The sequence below is a fragment of the Notothenia rossii genome (assembly GCF_949606895.1).
Source record: "Notothenia rossii genome assembly, chromosome: 4".
NCBI lineage: Eukaryota > Metazoa > Chordata > Actinopteri > Perciformes > Nototheniidae > Notothenia > Notothenia rossii.
In genome coordinates, this window is record NC_136902.1 from 53,679,133 (window position 1) to 53,693,393 (window position 14,261).

The 14,261-nt window shown below is 42.4% G+C and overlaps 1 protein-coding gene across 1 annotated transcript in view; it reads left to right on the top strand.

The window, feature by feature from the left end:
• Positions 1-5,791: 5,791 nt before the first annotated feature.
• The window catches only part of LOC307035385 (uncharacterized protein), a 464,943-nt gene continuing 456,473 nt past the window's right edge, over positions 5,792-14,261 (top strand). Inside the window, exon 1 of the mRNA XM_079674610.1 lies at positions 5,792-5,944. Within this exon, the coding sequence (XP_079530736.1) occupies positions 5,943-5,944 (2 nt within the window). The 5' untranslated portion in view covers positions 5,792-5,942. The remainder of the gene's footprint in view (positions 5,945-14,261) is intronic.

Sequence of the window (14,261 nt, forward strand, 5' to 3'; positions counted from 1 at the left end):
TTGCAACATTCAGTTCGACCTTTTAGAAACTAGACCAGATGTGTTTGTCAATCTCCATGTGGCGTGAGGTCACTGACTTTGGAGGAGGAATCACTCTCAAAATGTCCTCAAAAGGGTACAAAAGCACATCCTCTCTCAGTGGCCAGAAGAACCGGTTGACTCCGGCAACGTGCATGCACTTTACCTGCACATGTGTGTCCATGACCTCCTGAATGACTCCTGGGTAAATATCTCCATCATATTTAAGGGCACACCACTGGCCAATTGAATCAGGACCCCACAGCCTTTCATTCTCTTTGCTGTTGCTTTTAGGTGCTTGAGGCAGCGAAGGGGTTGTTTGCTGAACCTCAAAACTAAAAGTATGAGTGTCATCACAGCGACACTCATAACTTTGTCTAGCGGTGCAAGGGCAACTTACATCTCGATACAAGATCTCTCCTGGTGCCCCTGTGACCACCTGGTGGATACGCATAGTTGAGGGCACTGCTGGCAGATGACTTGGCATCTTGTTAATTGCTTCATCCAACAGATTCTCTCCGATGTAGAACACCCTAACTGTTCCGCTGTTGACCAAAGCACTGTAGAGATGTTCTGCTGAAGGGATGTCATGACCTTGGCTAACAAGCCTGTCAGCCGTTCGCTTCAGGAGGCCTCCCACTCCATCTGGAGCACCCTTCCCATGGCTTGCTTCAAAAAAGTTCCATGTCCCCCTTTTGAAAACACGCTTCATCAGCTCTGTGCTAAAGAGGAAGAAGTTTCCCTTCTGTCTGTATTGCGTGCATGGACCGTCACTGAAGAAATGCACCACCTCGACAGAAGGATACGAGGCCTTCACTTCATCCAGGATGGGGGACAAATGTGCCCAAATGGCAGATGGGCCTTTCTCCTTTGATGCCGAAATTGTGCCAAAGCACATGTGCTCTGCTGTCCCACCAACATGAAGGATTCCTGTGTGGAGCGTTGCTTGCTTCTGGTTTGGGGCAAAGTGCATTGCCTGGATTTCTGCTGCAAGCTTACATGAGTAATTCTCCGAAAAATCCACATGAATCAAGCATTCTTGGTTGGTCATGCTTTTTCTTAATTCACGGTAGTGGGTGAACTGGCTTTTAATGTTAAATGTATGCCGTTTGAAATGTCTCAATTGGCCTTGAAACATCTCCAGCAGATCCGCCAACACTATGTCCTTTTTCTTCTTCACAGTGATTTTCATGGGGACCTTGTCCTTTTTACCATCTTTGTTTTTCTTTTCTCTGATGACTGTTTCAGTTGACCACTGAGTGAGTTCGACATTTGCCTGAAGGTTAACTTCTGCTGCTATGGCAAACTCCTGTCCTTTGCAGTGGGGACACTCGTTGTACATGCAGTCCTTTGAATTTGGATTGCAGCTTATTGATGTTGTCAGGTCTTCCATGTCCACGCTCCTAATTAACTTAAGAGTGTGAAGCTTTTCAGCCAGAAACGAAAGATTCTCATGAACCTTGCAAAGACAGGTTTGTCTGTCTGCAAGTGTTGGGTTAACCACCCAGAAGGGACGCATACGACAGAACAAGGAGTACGAGAGATTGTAATTAGGATGTTCAGTGAGAAATTTCCTGTGGAGGTTTCTCAGGGTATCATTTAAAAACCTCTTCTGTTTCTTTATCTTCCGCCTGGTGATTGTTTGTGCTTTGCCTGCTGTCAATCGGCTGCTTTCCTCTCTCGTCAGGTAAGCAATGACGCTGTCTTGAATTCGGAAGCATAGGCTTCGGTACTTTATATTGCCTTCAGCAGGATTCTTGTTCCTCTTTCTGGAGATGTGTAGTGCTGTACGAACTTCTTTTTGTAATCCATACTTTTTAAGGATCTTCCCAGTTAGAATTTGTGACATTGCCTGCCTGTGTGTTCTCCTTTTGGTGGTGGCAAAGGCGTCCTTGATGTTGGCCATGAGGGCATGATGAACAAGCAATGATCTCCGCACTTTGCCAGAAACAGGGACATTGTGTAGCAGTCGCCTTGTTTTTGATGCCAGGGACTCTGAGACCGCACAGCGTCTTTTGAGTCTTTTGCGTAGTTTGTCTGTTGTTTTTTTTTGTTTCCCGAGCAAATGTTTCAGTTTTTGTATTTCTCTGTGTAATTTTGAGTGTTCTCTCCTGACCTTTTTTCTTCCAGCTTTTTTCTGTCTGAAATAAACAAAATAAATTACGTTACAGATAATGTGCTGTGTATACAGCATATTAATGGAAACCTTCTACTTTTTTTCCTGTTGAAAACATAAACCTGTTTCTGTCTTGCTATCATAAATCTCTACCTTGTCTCCTGAGGTTGATGGACAACTTCAACTTGGCCGTCTGGACTGTCTGGTGGTGTAGCTAAGTTGTCAAGCCTGTGTTGTCTTTCTCTGCTTCTCTGCTGTGCCTTCCTCCAATAGGCCCTCTTGCTTCTTTTATCTCTGTCACTCATCTCTGCCACTGTTTTCACCTTCCCTTCTGATCTGAACCTGTGCCATGCCTCTCTCTGCTTCTCTAAATATGCTGCCCTTCTTACAGGATCAGCATCTCGACGAGCCCTGTATATCCGCTGTTTCTCAGCTGCTGACATCTATTTTAAATAATTGGATAAAAAAGTGTGTTGAGACATATGTAGAATGATAATGCTGTGTAATGACGTCTACATGTCATACAAATTGTCAACTAGGTTACCTGTCAACTGAGTTACCCAGTACTGAGGTAACTCAGTTGACAGGTAACCTAGTTGACAATTTCCCTATTTTGACCCATCATTTCAATGGTAGGCCTTGCCTGGATGACCACATGTCATTTTCTTGAACAGGTTAACATCACATTTGAACATATCATTGAATTAAAATCATTAAACAACTTTAAACCATAACAATGTACGTAACATTGTTGATGTTCAATTAAAATACTCATTGACAATGTGCTATTATACATAGAATATTGTAAAAAATTAGAGGACACTCACCACAGTGTGTTCAAAATGTCAGCCAAAAAGGAACATGGCATCATGTGATGCTGGTGACATGGTATTGGGACAAACCATTTTTGAGTTAAAGGGGGGAGTTCTATTAGTAACATAGTTGACAGAACTTTTGTGGACATTCATATATTAAGATATTTTAATTATTAAAAGGAGGAAATCAATTAAAAAAATATGATTATTCTTTAGTATTTAGACTTTTGAAATAAATGAATAATAGTTTTTATTTACTTTAATGGTTTTTATTCATTATTTTGAAACCAAGACACCCTCAACTGAAAAACGGACATAGCAAAAACTGTCAATTTAAGAACATCCTGACACATTTCAAGCTTAATTAAGCATAGGATGCACATAATGTTTGTGTGATATTATAACATGCTTTCCAATAATAGGCAAAATATGATATTTTTGAAGAAAATAGAAATTATAATTATAATTATCATCAATTGACATCAATGGACATGGAATGTACCCTAAATTGTAGAATGATATTATCATTATGTCTAAAATGGTCTTAAAACGGTGCCGACAATATTATCGTTTATCGCAATAATTTCCAGAAAAATTTATCGTCCAACACAATTAATTATCGTGACAGGCCTAATATCATATTCACAAACGGTGTAGTTATGCAATGAATTAAAAACTTGGGTCGCAAGTTCCTCAATAGTGCATTACAAGACATCAAAGAGAGGGTCCGAGTCCGACCCTTGTCAATTAACTACAGGGGTCCCTCAGGGCTCTGTTCTTGGTCCCCTCCTCTTCTCCTTGTACACAAACTCGCTCGGGTCTGTCATTAGCCCGCATGGTTTTTCATACCACTGCTACGCTGACGACACCCAACTAATTCAGTCCTTTCCCCGCTCAGAGACCCAGGTCGTCGCACGCATCTCTGCTTGCCTAGCAGACATCTCTCGGTGGATGTCTGCTCATCACCTCAAGCTCAACCTTGACAAGACTGAACTGCTTTTCCTTCCGGGAAAAGATTGTCCCACTCTTGACCAAACAATCAACATCGGCACCTCTGTTGTTTCCCCGACTCAGACTGCAAGGAATCTGGGTGTGGTCCTAGATAACAAACTGTCCTTCTCTGCAAACATTGCTGCAACAACCCGCTGCTGCAGATACACGCTTTACAACATCAGGAGGACACGTCCCCAGCTGACCCAGACATCAGCGCAGGTTCTGGTCCAGGCTCTCGTCATCTCACGCCTAGACTACTGCAACTCCCTCCTGGCTGGTCTACCTGCATGTGCCATCCGACCTCTGCAGCTCATCCAGAATGAAGCGGCTCGTCTGGTCTTCAACCTTCCTAAATTCTCCCACACCACACCACTCCTCCGCTCCCTTCACTGGCTTCCAGTAACTGCTAGAATCCACTTCAAGACACTGGTACTTGCGTACCATGCTGCGAATGGATCTGGCCCTTCCTACATCCAGGACATGGTTAAACCGTACACCCCAGCACGTGCACTCCGCTCTGCATCGGCCAAACAGCTCGCTGCATCCGCGCTACGAGGGGGACCCAAGTTCCCGTCAGCAAAAACACGTGGGTTTGCTATCCTGGCTCCAAAATGGTGGAATGAGCTCATAGCCGTGGGAACATGTTTCAAATGGGGGGTGCTGTGGGGATGACACCAGGGGCTGGTTCTGACCAATGTGCTGCCCTATAGGCAAGATTTTAGCTGGCAATGAAAAACCTCTGCAAAAGACAAATACACTACAAAAAGAGAAACATATTGACATGGTGGACAGCTTATATAACAAGGCTTCAAATGTATTTAGTATTAAAACATGTTTAAATTGGAGGGGTGGACTTCACATCCTCTAGGGGGGTCCCCCCCGGGAAGATTTTTTTTAACATTTTGAAGTCAAATGCTTCAATCTGGTGCACTTTGAGCGCCCAATTACTAGACTGATCTAGAGGGTACAACAGATCGGTTTGCATTTTATTAATCAAATAAGTATGTGAACATTTCCAATAACCTACCATAGCCAATAACAAATAAATGTAACTTATTTTATTTGTGTTTATATTTGTGTTTATATTTTTAAATCTCTCCAGTTTTAAACGTTATTTTTGGTTTACTGTCCTATAGTATACATTGGAATGATTTCAAACCTGTTTTTATTTATCCTAATAATTATAAAAGGTGTGCCTTGGAAATATTTGTTTACATAAATTGTGATCAAAACGTTTGAGACTCACTGAGATAACTTAGACTAAAGTGAGCTATCCAAACCCTCAGAGTCCTTTACCTCACTGAGCCTCTCAGTCTGATAGGACAGAACTCTCCCTCCACATTATTGTAGAAACAGCTTCTTATATCCGTTAGCGCAGCAGAAGCTAACAACAATCCCCGCCGGTACCACGGTATCCCCGCGGTATCCCCTCTCTCTATCTCTCTCACTTTGGCTGTGAGCTGTGGGCGCCTGCTAAGCCAACATCCCCCACTTTCATCACTACAGCGCCCATCATACAGGGCAAATGGCAAATGTAACCGGGTTGAAAAAGGGTGTTATCTTTACTTAATTATGAATGTTGTTACATCAAGGCTGAAAATTCGTTTTTTTTTTGTATTATATCTTGTTGAAGTGCAGATCCCCTGTCCTCCACCAGGGGGTGCTGCAGCACCCTCAGCACCCCTACTTCCCACGGCCCTGAATGAGCTCCCCATTGAAATCAGGACAGCAGAAAGCTTACACATCTTCCGGCGCAAACTGAAAACTCATCTCTTTAGACTCCACTTCGAGCGATTGAATTACTAACAAAGCACTTATATACTAATAACGGGCTGGCTTATCTAAAGCCAGTTGAGTAGCCCTTCAAATGTTTGGCTCTATGAAACCTGATGTACTTATATGATTCTGTTTTCTTCAAGGTTGTATCTTCCTGGTCGAATGCACTTATTGTAAGTCGCTTTGGATAAAAGCGTCAGCTAAATGCAATGTAATGTAATGTAATGTAATCTATCAATATTTGTGCATACCTCCAGCAATGTTAACTATGTTGAAGCACTTATTTTAACTGATATTATACATATGTATTATACTCTTATAGGATGTATAGATATTTCATCTCCGGCCTTGTCAGATATCGAACAATCAATAAATAAAGAACACAGAATTATTAAATATAAAACACAGAATTTGTGTGATTATACTAAATGATTTACAAATAAACACCACTGCAAATGTAACGCAAATGTTTCCAACTTGGGATCAATAAAGTATACCTTATCTTAAGATGATCGATGGCTACTGCCATATTTGCAAAATTTGCCTCTGAACCTTGACAAGTGCATGTTTTAGGCTTATTAATTAATGTAATGTAATGTTATCAATTAATCACAGGAGGGGTCACAAACATAAGACCAGCTGTTAAATAAAGCTCTTCTGACCTTAGCTGGCATGTGGGTATATATATATATTAATGCTGCCCATTATGGGCACAAGCAATTTTCACCCATTTATTAATTATATGTTTTAAATTTGAGTGTTTCCTATCCCCTAAACCTCCAGGGATGTACACAGTATACTGGCAACTTCTTATTATGGGAAATACGAAACGTCTTTTAAAACTACAACTCCCATTAGAGACCTAGATAGAGAACATGTTGCGAAACACAATATCGATAGCAGCGTTCCTAGCAACAAGTAACAAGTAGTTAATAATAATAAAAGACATTAAGAAAAAGGCCTTTTAAACAGTCATTAAAAAGCAACACAATCTACCTGCATTGCATTACTCTAAATGTGTAATAACGTGCTTTAACCAGTAGGTGGTTTGGGTTAAAAAGCTGTCAAGTTTACAGTAAATATACTGCTGTTTCTGGTTTAGTTTACGACGGATATATTTAGTTATTGTTTTGATATTTATAACACAAAATCGATGGAAAAAACCCACAGCAACACAGAAAAGATGGTCTTAACATGACCCAGCGGTCTAGTAGTTAATAAAAAACAATAATATCAAAACTAAATATTACTACTAACTTTATTGGGAAATTCAAACTGAACGGTAAAAGAATAGTTTCCGGTATATTCTGAGCCCGATCTCTGTAGATAAATAAAAATAAAGAACTACAACAGATGTGTAATATATTTAATGCAGCCGAACCATTTATTACAATGCATTCATGTGATGACTTTCAAAGAGTAAAGCAAGCACTGCTGAATAAAGTATGATTTTATCTTTTACGAAACGTTTTTTTTTCATATGGAATGCAGTTGGAGGTCAACCAATCACAGAGCTTGAGAACTAATCACGGGTTTGTCAAACAGAGCACGTGGTGTAGTCCTAAACGATAGCTGGGGATTCTGGGTAGTGTAGTGTCTTCTGCCATCCTTTACTCCGGAAAAATATTTGTTTCTCCGAGTCGAAGGGGAAAAATACAAAAGCATTGCACACAATTTAAACCAATCAATGTTGTGTAATTAACAAGGATAATCTGGTGTTTTTTAGTGGATGAGTAGTGCAGATATCACTGTAAAATCAATCGACAGTAAGGGGAATACTTACTTCCGGGTGTACAATTCTCCGTTATCCAATGGGAATGGACGCTCACATTGCCTTTAAAGAGCATCTTGCAGGTTTGTTTTTTTTCTACATTTATGCTTAAACTTGCTTGAATATTACAATTAAAAAAGTGAATGTAGGATTTGATATGTTTTACGAGACATAAGGGCAGGAATTCAGAGGGAAAAGAGCAATTTTGAGCTCTGCTCTTAAAAACGGCTTTTTTTTAAGGTCATACGTCAAACGCGTCATATTACATCACAAAGGGTAAACATCTCCGCTCTCTGACCGCGGGTATAGTTAGTAGTTGCGTTGAGTTGAGCGGTTGTGTTTTAGTGAGCTGGTATTTTTCGGTAGTTTTACATTGTATTTCACCATTTGTAATCATGGTGCAGTATTGTGTTTGTGCAGGTTACACAAATACCAGCCTGTCAGGACATCGAGTCCACAGTTTCCCTCACGGGAAAAGGACCGGAGCTAGCGTTCGTTCCTGGGTGCGTTGTGCATCTACCTCCCTGCAGCACATACTCTCCACAGCTTTATCAGGAAACTGTATTACATCTCTCTCCCCCCCCCCATTCGCTGCTCTCTCTCTCTCCCCTCCGGTACACGGCACCGTAAGATGTAGTGTGGAGTTGCATTAGGTAACGCTGTGGTGGCTGTACTGCTCCAGCCGTCTCCTTTGTGTTTGTTTGTTTGCCCCTTTCTGTGTTGTTTGTGTGTGCGTGGTGGCTGTCACTCCTGGCTCCCGGCTCAACCTCCACTCACCTGCTGCAATCAGCTGTGCACCCTCCCCGACTACACACCTGCTTTCCATCAAGCCATTTACAACGGCATATCAACGGAGGCTCCACAACCTTTCTCCGCCAGACCGTGAAGTATCAGCCGTATCTCGCGTCTCCCCTCCGGTACACAGCACCGTAGTGTGGAGTTGCATTAGGTAACGCGAGATACGCAGTGGCGTAGCGGAGGAGCCCCGGAGCTTAGGGGGCCCCCCCCTCCCTGCTATGTTGCTAGGCACCCCGTCCCCGTCATGTGTACGCTGCCTGTAGTATTACAACAGTGTATCATTATAATTATTTGCTCACCTGCGATAGGGCTAGCCGGCTGATAACTAATGTTCATTGGCAGGCTGGGCAGTGTTCAAAACAAAGGGAAGCATTGCTCATATAAATAACGTTCATTAGTTGCGTTGCCGGTAAACATGAAAAATGAAGCGCCACTACCCAAGCGGTGCTCAGAAAAGCAAAATGAGAGCGAAAGCCGAACAGGAGAGGGCAAAACTACCTAAAATAACGTCATTGTTCCGGCAGGCAGCAAAGGTAGACGTAGACTCTAACGTTACTGCAGATAGACCGCTAGCAACCCCCCCCGGCCCCCGGCCGTCAGCTCCGAGTCCAGGCAGACAGCCCAGCAGCCCCGTTACAGCCGAGCCAGCTAGTCGTGCCTCGCGCTTCGAGACAGGTTAGACATTACAATAATAGAAAGTTTTATTTGCCATAACCAGTAAGAGTATGCTTCAGGTTACATTGCAATTGGAATCTAATCCGTTCATTTTTGCAGGTCAGCAAGAAGTCAGCTGTGCCCCCTCCGAGGCCAGTTCAGACATAGCCAAGGTTGCCGAGCCAGCTAGCCGTGCCCCGACAGTGACAGCAGCTCCCACCCACCCCAGGGACACGTTGGCCAGCGACAACTGTGACTGAATACCCTACTGATAGGGGGAAATTCCCTGTAGATTTAGAAGACGATGATGTTAAAGGGTACATTCTGAATAACGGGCCATGCAAGCCTGAAGGGCCATTCAAAAGGGATGGGAAGGGAAGGTGCTTTTCAAAAGAGTTCTACAACAAAACATCTCAAATTGGATGTAGAATTCCGCGCAAGTGTCTATGTTACTTGCCATCTATGGACCGGGTGTACTGTGAGCAGTGCTGGCTGTTCGGTGACAGACCGTCTGCCCATCACCTCAAGCGTGGACAATAGGAATAAATGATTGGCAGGGTCTCTCTAAAAAGATTAAGGAACACGAATTCTCTCCCTCTCATTTGGCAGCATGTGTCGTGTATGATACGTGGAAAAATAATCTGACCATTGACGCGCAAATATCATCTGAGTTTAAGAGAGAGGTGGGGTTTTGGACCGAGGTCCTAACCAGAATAACTGATGTTACACTAACACTGGCCTCTCGCAACTCTGCTTTCCGGGGTCACAGAGAGAAAATAGGTGATATAATGGTCATTTCTTATCTACCATAGAACTTATGGCGCGTTATGATCCAGTTCTGCAAAGGCTTATTGAAAGCAAAAAGAAGGTGCACTACCTAAATCCTCAAAACGAAATAATTTCATTGCTATCGAAAAAAGTGCAGGACACAATCATTACAGACATACAGAATGCATAATTTTATTCGATTATAATGGATACTACCCAGGACATTTCAAAAGTAGACCAACTCAGTCAAGTGTTCAAATATGTTACTACAGTATAGCAAATTATGAAAATGGAAACCCTACATAGGTGAAAATAAACTAAAGTTTTTTGGGCTTCCATGCAGTCACAGACTGCTGCAGGTCTCGAGAGAGAAATTCTCGAATCGATGGAGAGAAAGGGGATACTACTTGGGAAGTGCCGCGGACAAGGATATGATAGGGCTAGCAATAGGAGTGGCATCTACTCCGGTGTACAAAAACGCATAAGGGATAAAGAGCCCAACGCAGTCTACATTCATTGTGCTGCGCACAATTTAAACCTTGTACTCAATGACGCATGCTTAAATATACCTGAGATAAAAGACTTACACGACACTGTTGAAAGGCTATATGTATTCTTTAGTGGAAGCATCAAACGATGGGAGCTTTTGGAAACACACCTCTCAGTGCCCAAGGCTGGCCAGCCTACATTTAAGAGACTATGCCCGACACAATGGGCATTTCTCAAAGACAATCTACACATTAAAACAAAATGTCAGTCATTTTACATTTAGGACACTGATTCAATACAACACAGACAAATGAGAAAGCTGAGAGCAGGCTGATCAGTAGTAGTAGGTGTGGGAAAAGGCTAAACCATGTCAGGTTATCAGTCACATCACATACACAGAAGTTCTGCTGTTTGGAATACTGTAATTTAAGGACATTCAAACAGATAAGCTTGTATAGCCTGTCTCAGCTCTCTCAATTTATTATCTTATATCTACATAAAATAGTGTCAGTAGAACGTTGAACAGCTTAACATAGATGTAGGGTACAAAACCAGCACTTACCTAACACTGGCCAATACAAATAATTGGACCCTACATGGATTATACCAACCATTCAGTAAAGAACAGCAGCCGTCACAACCAGTTTCTGGGGTTTCCATGAAAGCAGAGACGGTTTTCAACCTCTCATTAAGAATCTTTGATGAAAGCTAAGTTTGGGTTTAGCTAATGTATTTATCATTTTACACGAGAGGGTTACAAAACAAAAATAAATCTGTAGCCCCTTTATGCTACACAAATATAGTTGATGTGAGCAAATGTATTATTTTCCTCCCTACTCTATACCTCATTCACACCTACGGTGTTTCAGGGCCGGTTCGGAGCTGGAGCTTGAAAAGCACCGGGTTTTCCTCTTCACACCGCAGCGGAGCAGCCTCTTAGCTCCGGAATCCGGTTCATTTCGAGCACCAAAATATTGTCCGGCCAGAAGAAAAGCACCACATACGTCACGCTTAAGTCGAGGCGGGGGCAGGGGCGGGATCAACTCCTGAACAACAACAAAAAGCTGGCGTTTTATCCAGTTTGTACACAACGATGGAGAAACTTAACAAGCAGCAGTGGTCCACTGAAGAGACCAGCTACCTACAGGGAATCTGGTCTTCCGAAGAGGTACAGAGGAAGCTGGAGCACAATCGGCCATTGTTGTTGTTGTCGGTGTCAGCTGTGAGGGGTTTCCGCGCGGTTTGGCTTTATGAAGCAGGCACGCAAACAGTTACATCATGACGCAAACGATGATGCAATGATGCAGCACCAGTCGGACTCTGGGCAGTGTGAAAAGAGCCGGAGCTAAACCGAAGAACCGGTTCTGAACCTAAAAAGCTCTAGCACGGAGCTTGAACCGGAGTTGCGTTGGTGTGAATGAGGTGTCTGAGATCGTGAGGCTTTTCATGCTTTCTCATGGACCTGTAACAGCTAGCCCTGATGCTCACTCTCCCTGAAGGTAGATCTTTGTTTGAAACTGTGGGGAATTGGTTATCATTCATGTTATCCAAAGCACGTAATAGTACATCATTAAAACGCTTTACTGTATCAAGACTGTCAAGTTGTCCAAGTTTCCAGTAACTACAGCTTTGTTTGTCACTTACCTTCATAATTGTCGATGTAACTGGATATGTACATCTTGAATCTCTTTTGCTCCTCGGGGCTGAGCCTGCCGTTTGTACCAGCCGATTTACATCACTGATGTTAACCTTCGTCTTGGAGACATCGAGTGTAAAATAGTGCCTATATAATATCTATACGCTATCTCTCTCGCTATCTTTTGCTATCTATATGCTATCTATCGCTCTTCCCTCTACCGCTCTACCGTAGACCGGAAGTTTACAAGCGCACACTCAATGAACCGGAAATGGAAATACGTCATCCCGTGCAACTAGCCGTGCCACGAATTAGACATATGATGTTTGTCAATTTAAAAGATAATTTTGCAAGTCAAAAAAATAAATAATGTGTCGTAAAACTGAGAAGTAACACATTTTTTTGTGTGAAACGCTTAATGAACTACATCTCTGGTCTCGAAGACTCTCACAACAACACACATCACCAAGATGGCCGTCACTACTGTCTTGTCAAAAATGTGATTGACTACCCTCACTATCACCACAATGAAACACGTCCAGAAGAATGTCATGCAAAGCTTCCTGCCTTTGATTCTCTCTGAACTGCCTGATCTTTTTAATGTTTAATGTCAACCATATATTCAGATAGCATGAAGTAAAAAAGATCGCCGGTGCTAATGTAGCGTTAGCGTTAGCATTTCTCCCCCGGGCTTAAATGGTGTATTATAGAATGATCACACCGGTGTGACAGTGCTCTTCAAAGGGTTCACGAAATATGACTACTACTATTACTGTTTAACATTTTGGGTTACTTCATGTTACTTCATGTTAAGGCTAATAAAAATGACAAGGCTAAGACGGCTAAGACTGTAATGCTAACTAACGTGCTTGCTACTAGCTAGGTAGCTAACTTGATCCAACCAGCCACTCCTGGTCCTTTCATCAGACGGGAAGCGAAAGAACGAGCAAGACCCATTGCTGGTATGATAACAACCTGGTACTAAGCACACAGGCATCTTGTTAAAGTTATCTTATCTATCTCTTATATTTAGCGGAGGAAAACAATTGTGACATCAGTTATGACATCACTTACGCGACTCAGGGATTTGTAGTCTTTCTAGTTGCATATATTTTTTAGATCGGGTCAGAGCCCTAGAGAGATTATCTCTCTAGGGCTCTGGATCGGGTGTCACTACCCGATCTGCAGTGCGCATGTGCGAGATGCTCCGATATATTGGACAACTCCGGACGGCAACCCAAGTAGGACACTTGACACAGGCCGTTTTTCAATCTCGAGGATACTTTCTTCCAAGCCAATATTTCAAGGATGCTACGTCATCGAGTGCCGCCGAAGGACTGTTCCAATCTCCAGCATACTTGGAATTCCACCGAGGCCGCGTTCTTGGTTTGGGGGAAATTTCAAGGCTGCACATGGGTAGACTTAAAAAAAAAAAACACAATGCTTTGCGCACGGACCAATTTCAAAAACCCTTGCGGAGAATTGCTGAACCGACACAGCACACATTTACATGTAAGTATGATGGTGTAGAACATGTGTTGGTAAATATGTTACTTTGTTACATTTGTTTGTTATCACCAAAAATGTGTTCCGTGAAAGTAAAGCAAGTTCATAATTAGATAGACATCGTGAGGTATTTATTTTCGGTAGTTTATGTTGAAACCGTTAGAGAGAGTGGCACACTTGTTAGCCTGTTCCATTCTTCTTCGTTTTCCGAAGCCGTGGCTTGGAAGCATACTTGATTCGTTTCTGAAGGACGTGACTTAAGTACGTGACTACCAAGCCAGCATCCTCGAGATTGAGAAACGGCCACCGGCTTTTGGCAAAGCTCAAAAAGAAAACTCGAGAGCGATGAGTTATTGTTATTACGTGACTTCACTATTATTTAACAACTCTTTTCATTGGGTTGTTTTATTTGGGGTTAAGTACATTGTCAGAATAAGTGAGAAATTAATTTAACTTCTGTTAGACAGCTATCATACTGAATACATATTTACTGTGAATGTATGCAAACATTTATGGCATATAGCTGTCTATATATGTGTTTATATATATATCTATGGTGACAACAGTGACAACCGGTAGTGACAGGCCTACCTGCCTGTCAGTGCACACATTTATCGCGTGCCCTCATTGGTCATGTGCGCGTCCGTGTATGTTGGAGGAGGGGCTCTGTAAGGAAGTCTGAAGGAAGGGGCAGATTTTTTTCGGCTGCGTACTTTCGAATTCTAGTGCACTCGAGCTGGTTTCTCCATTCTTACCTTTAACTGTAAGTCTAATTCGGTGTATGTACATTTGAGCAACAAAAAAGTGCTGTTTGAACTTTGTTAAAGTCCCAATAGTAGAGCTGTATTTCATCACAAGGGCACCAAAGAAAATGTAAAATTGTAGTGTTTTGGTGCCTGTAGTTAAAAATCTCTGGCATAT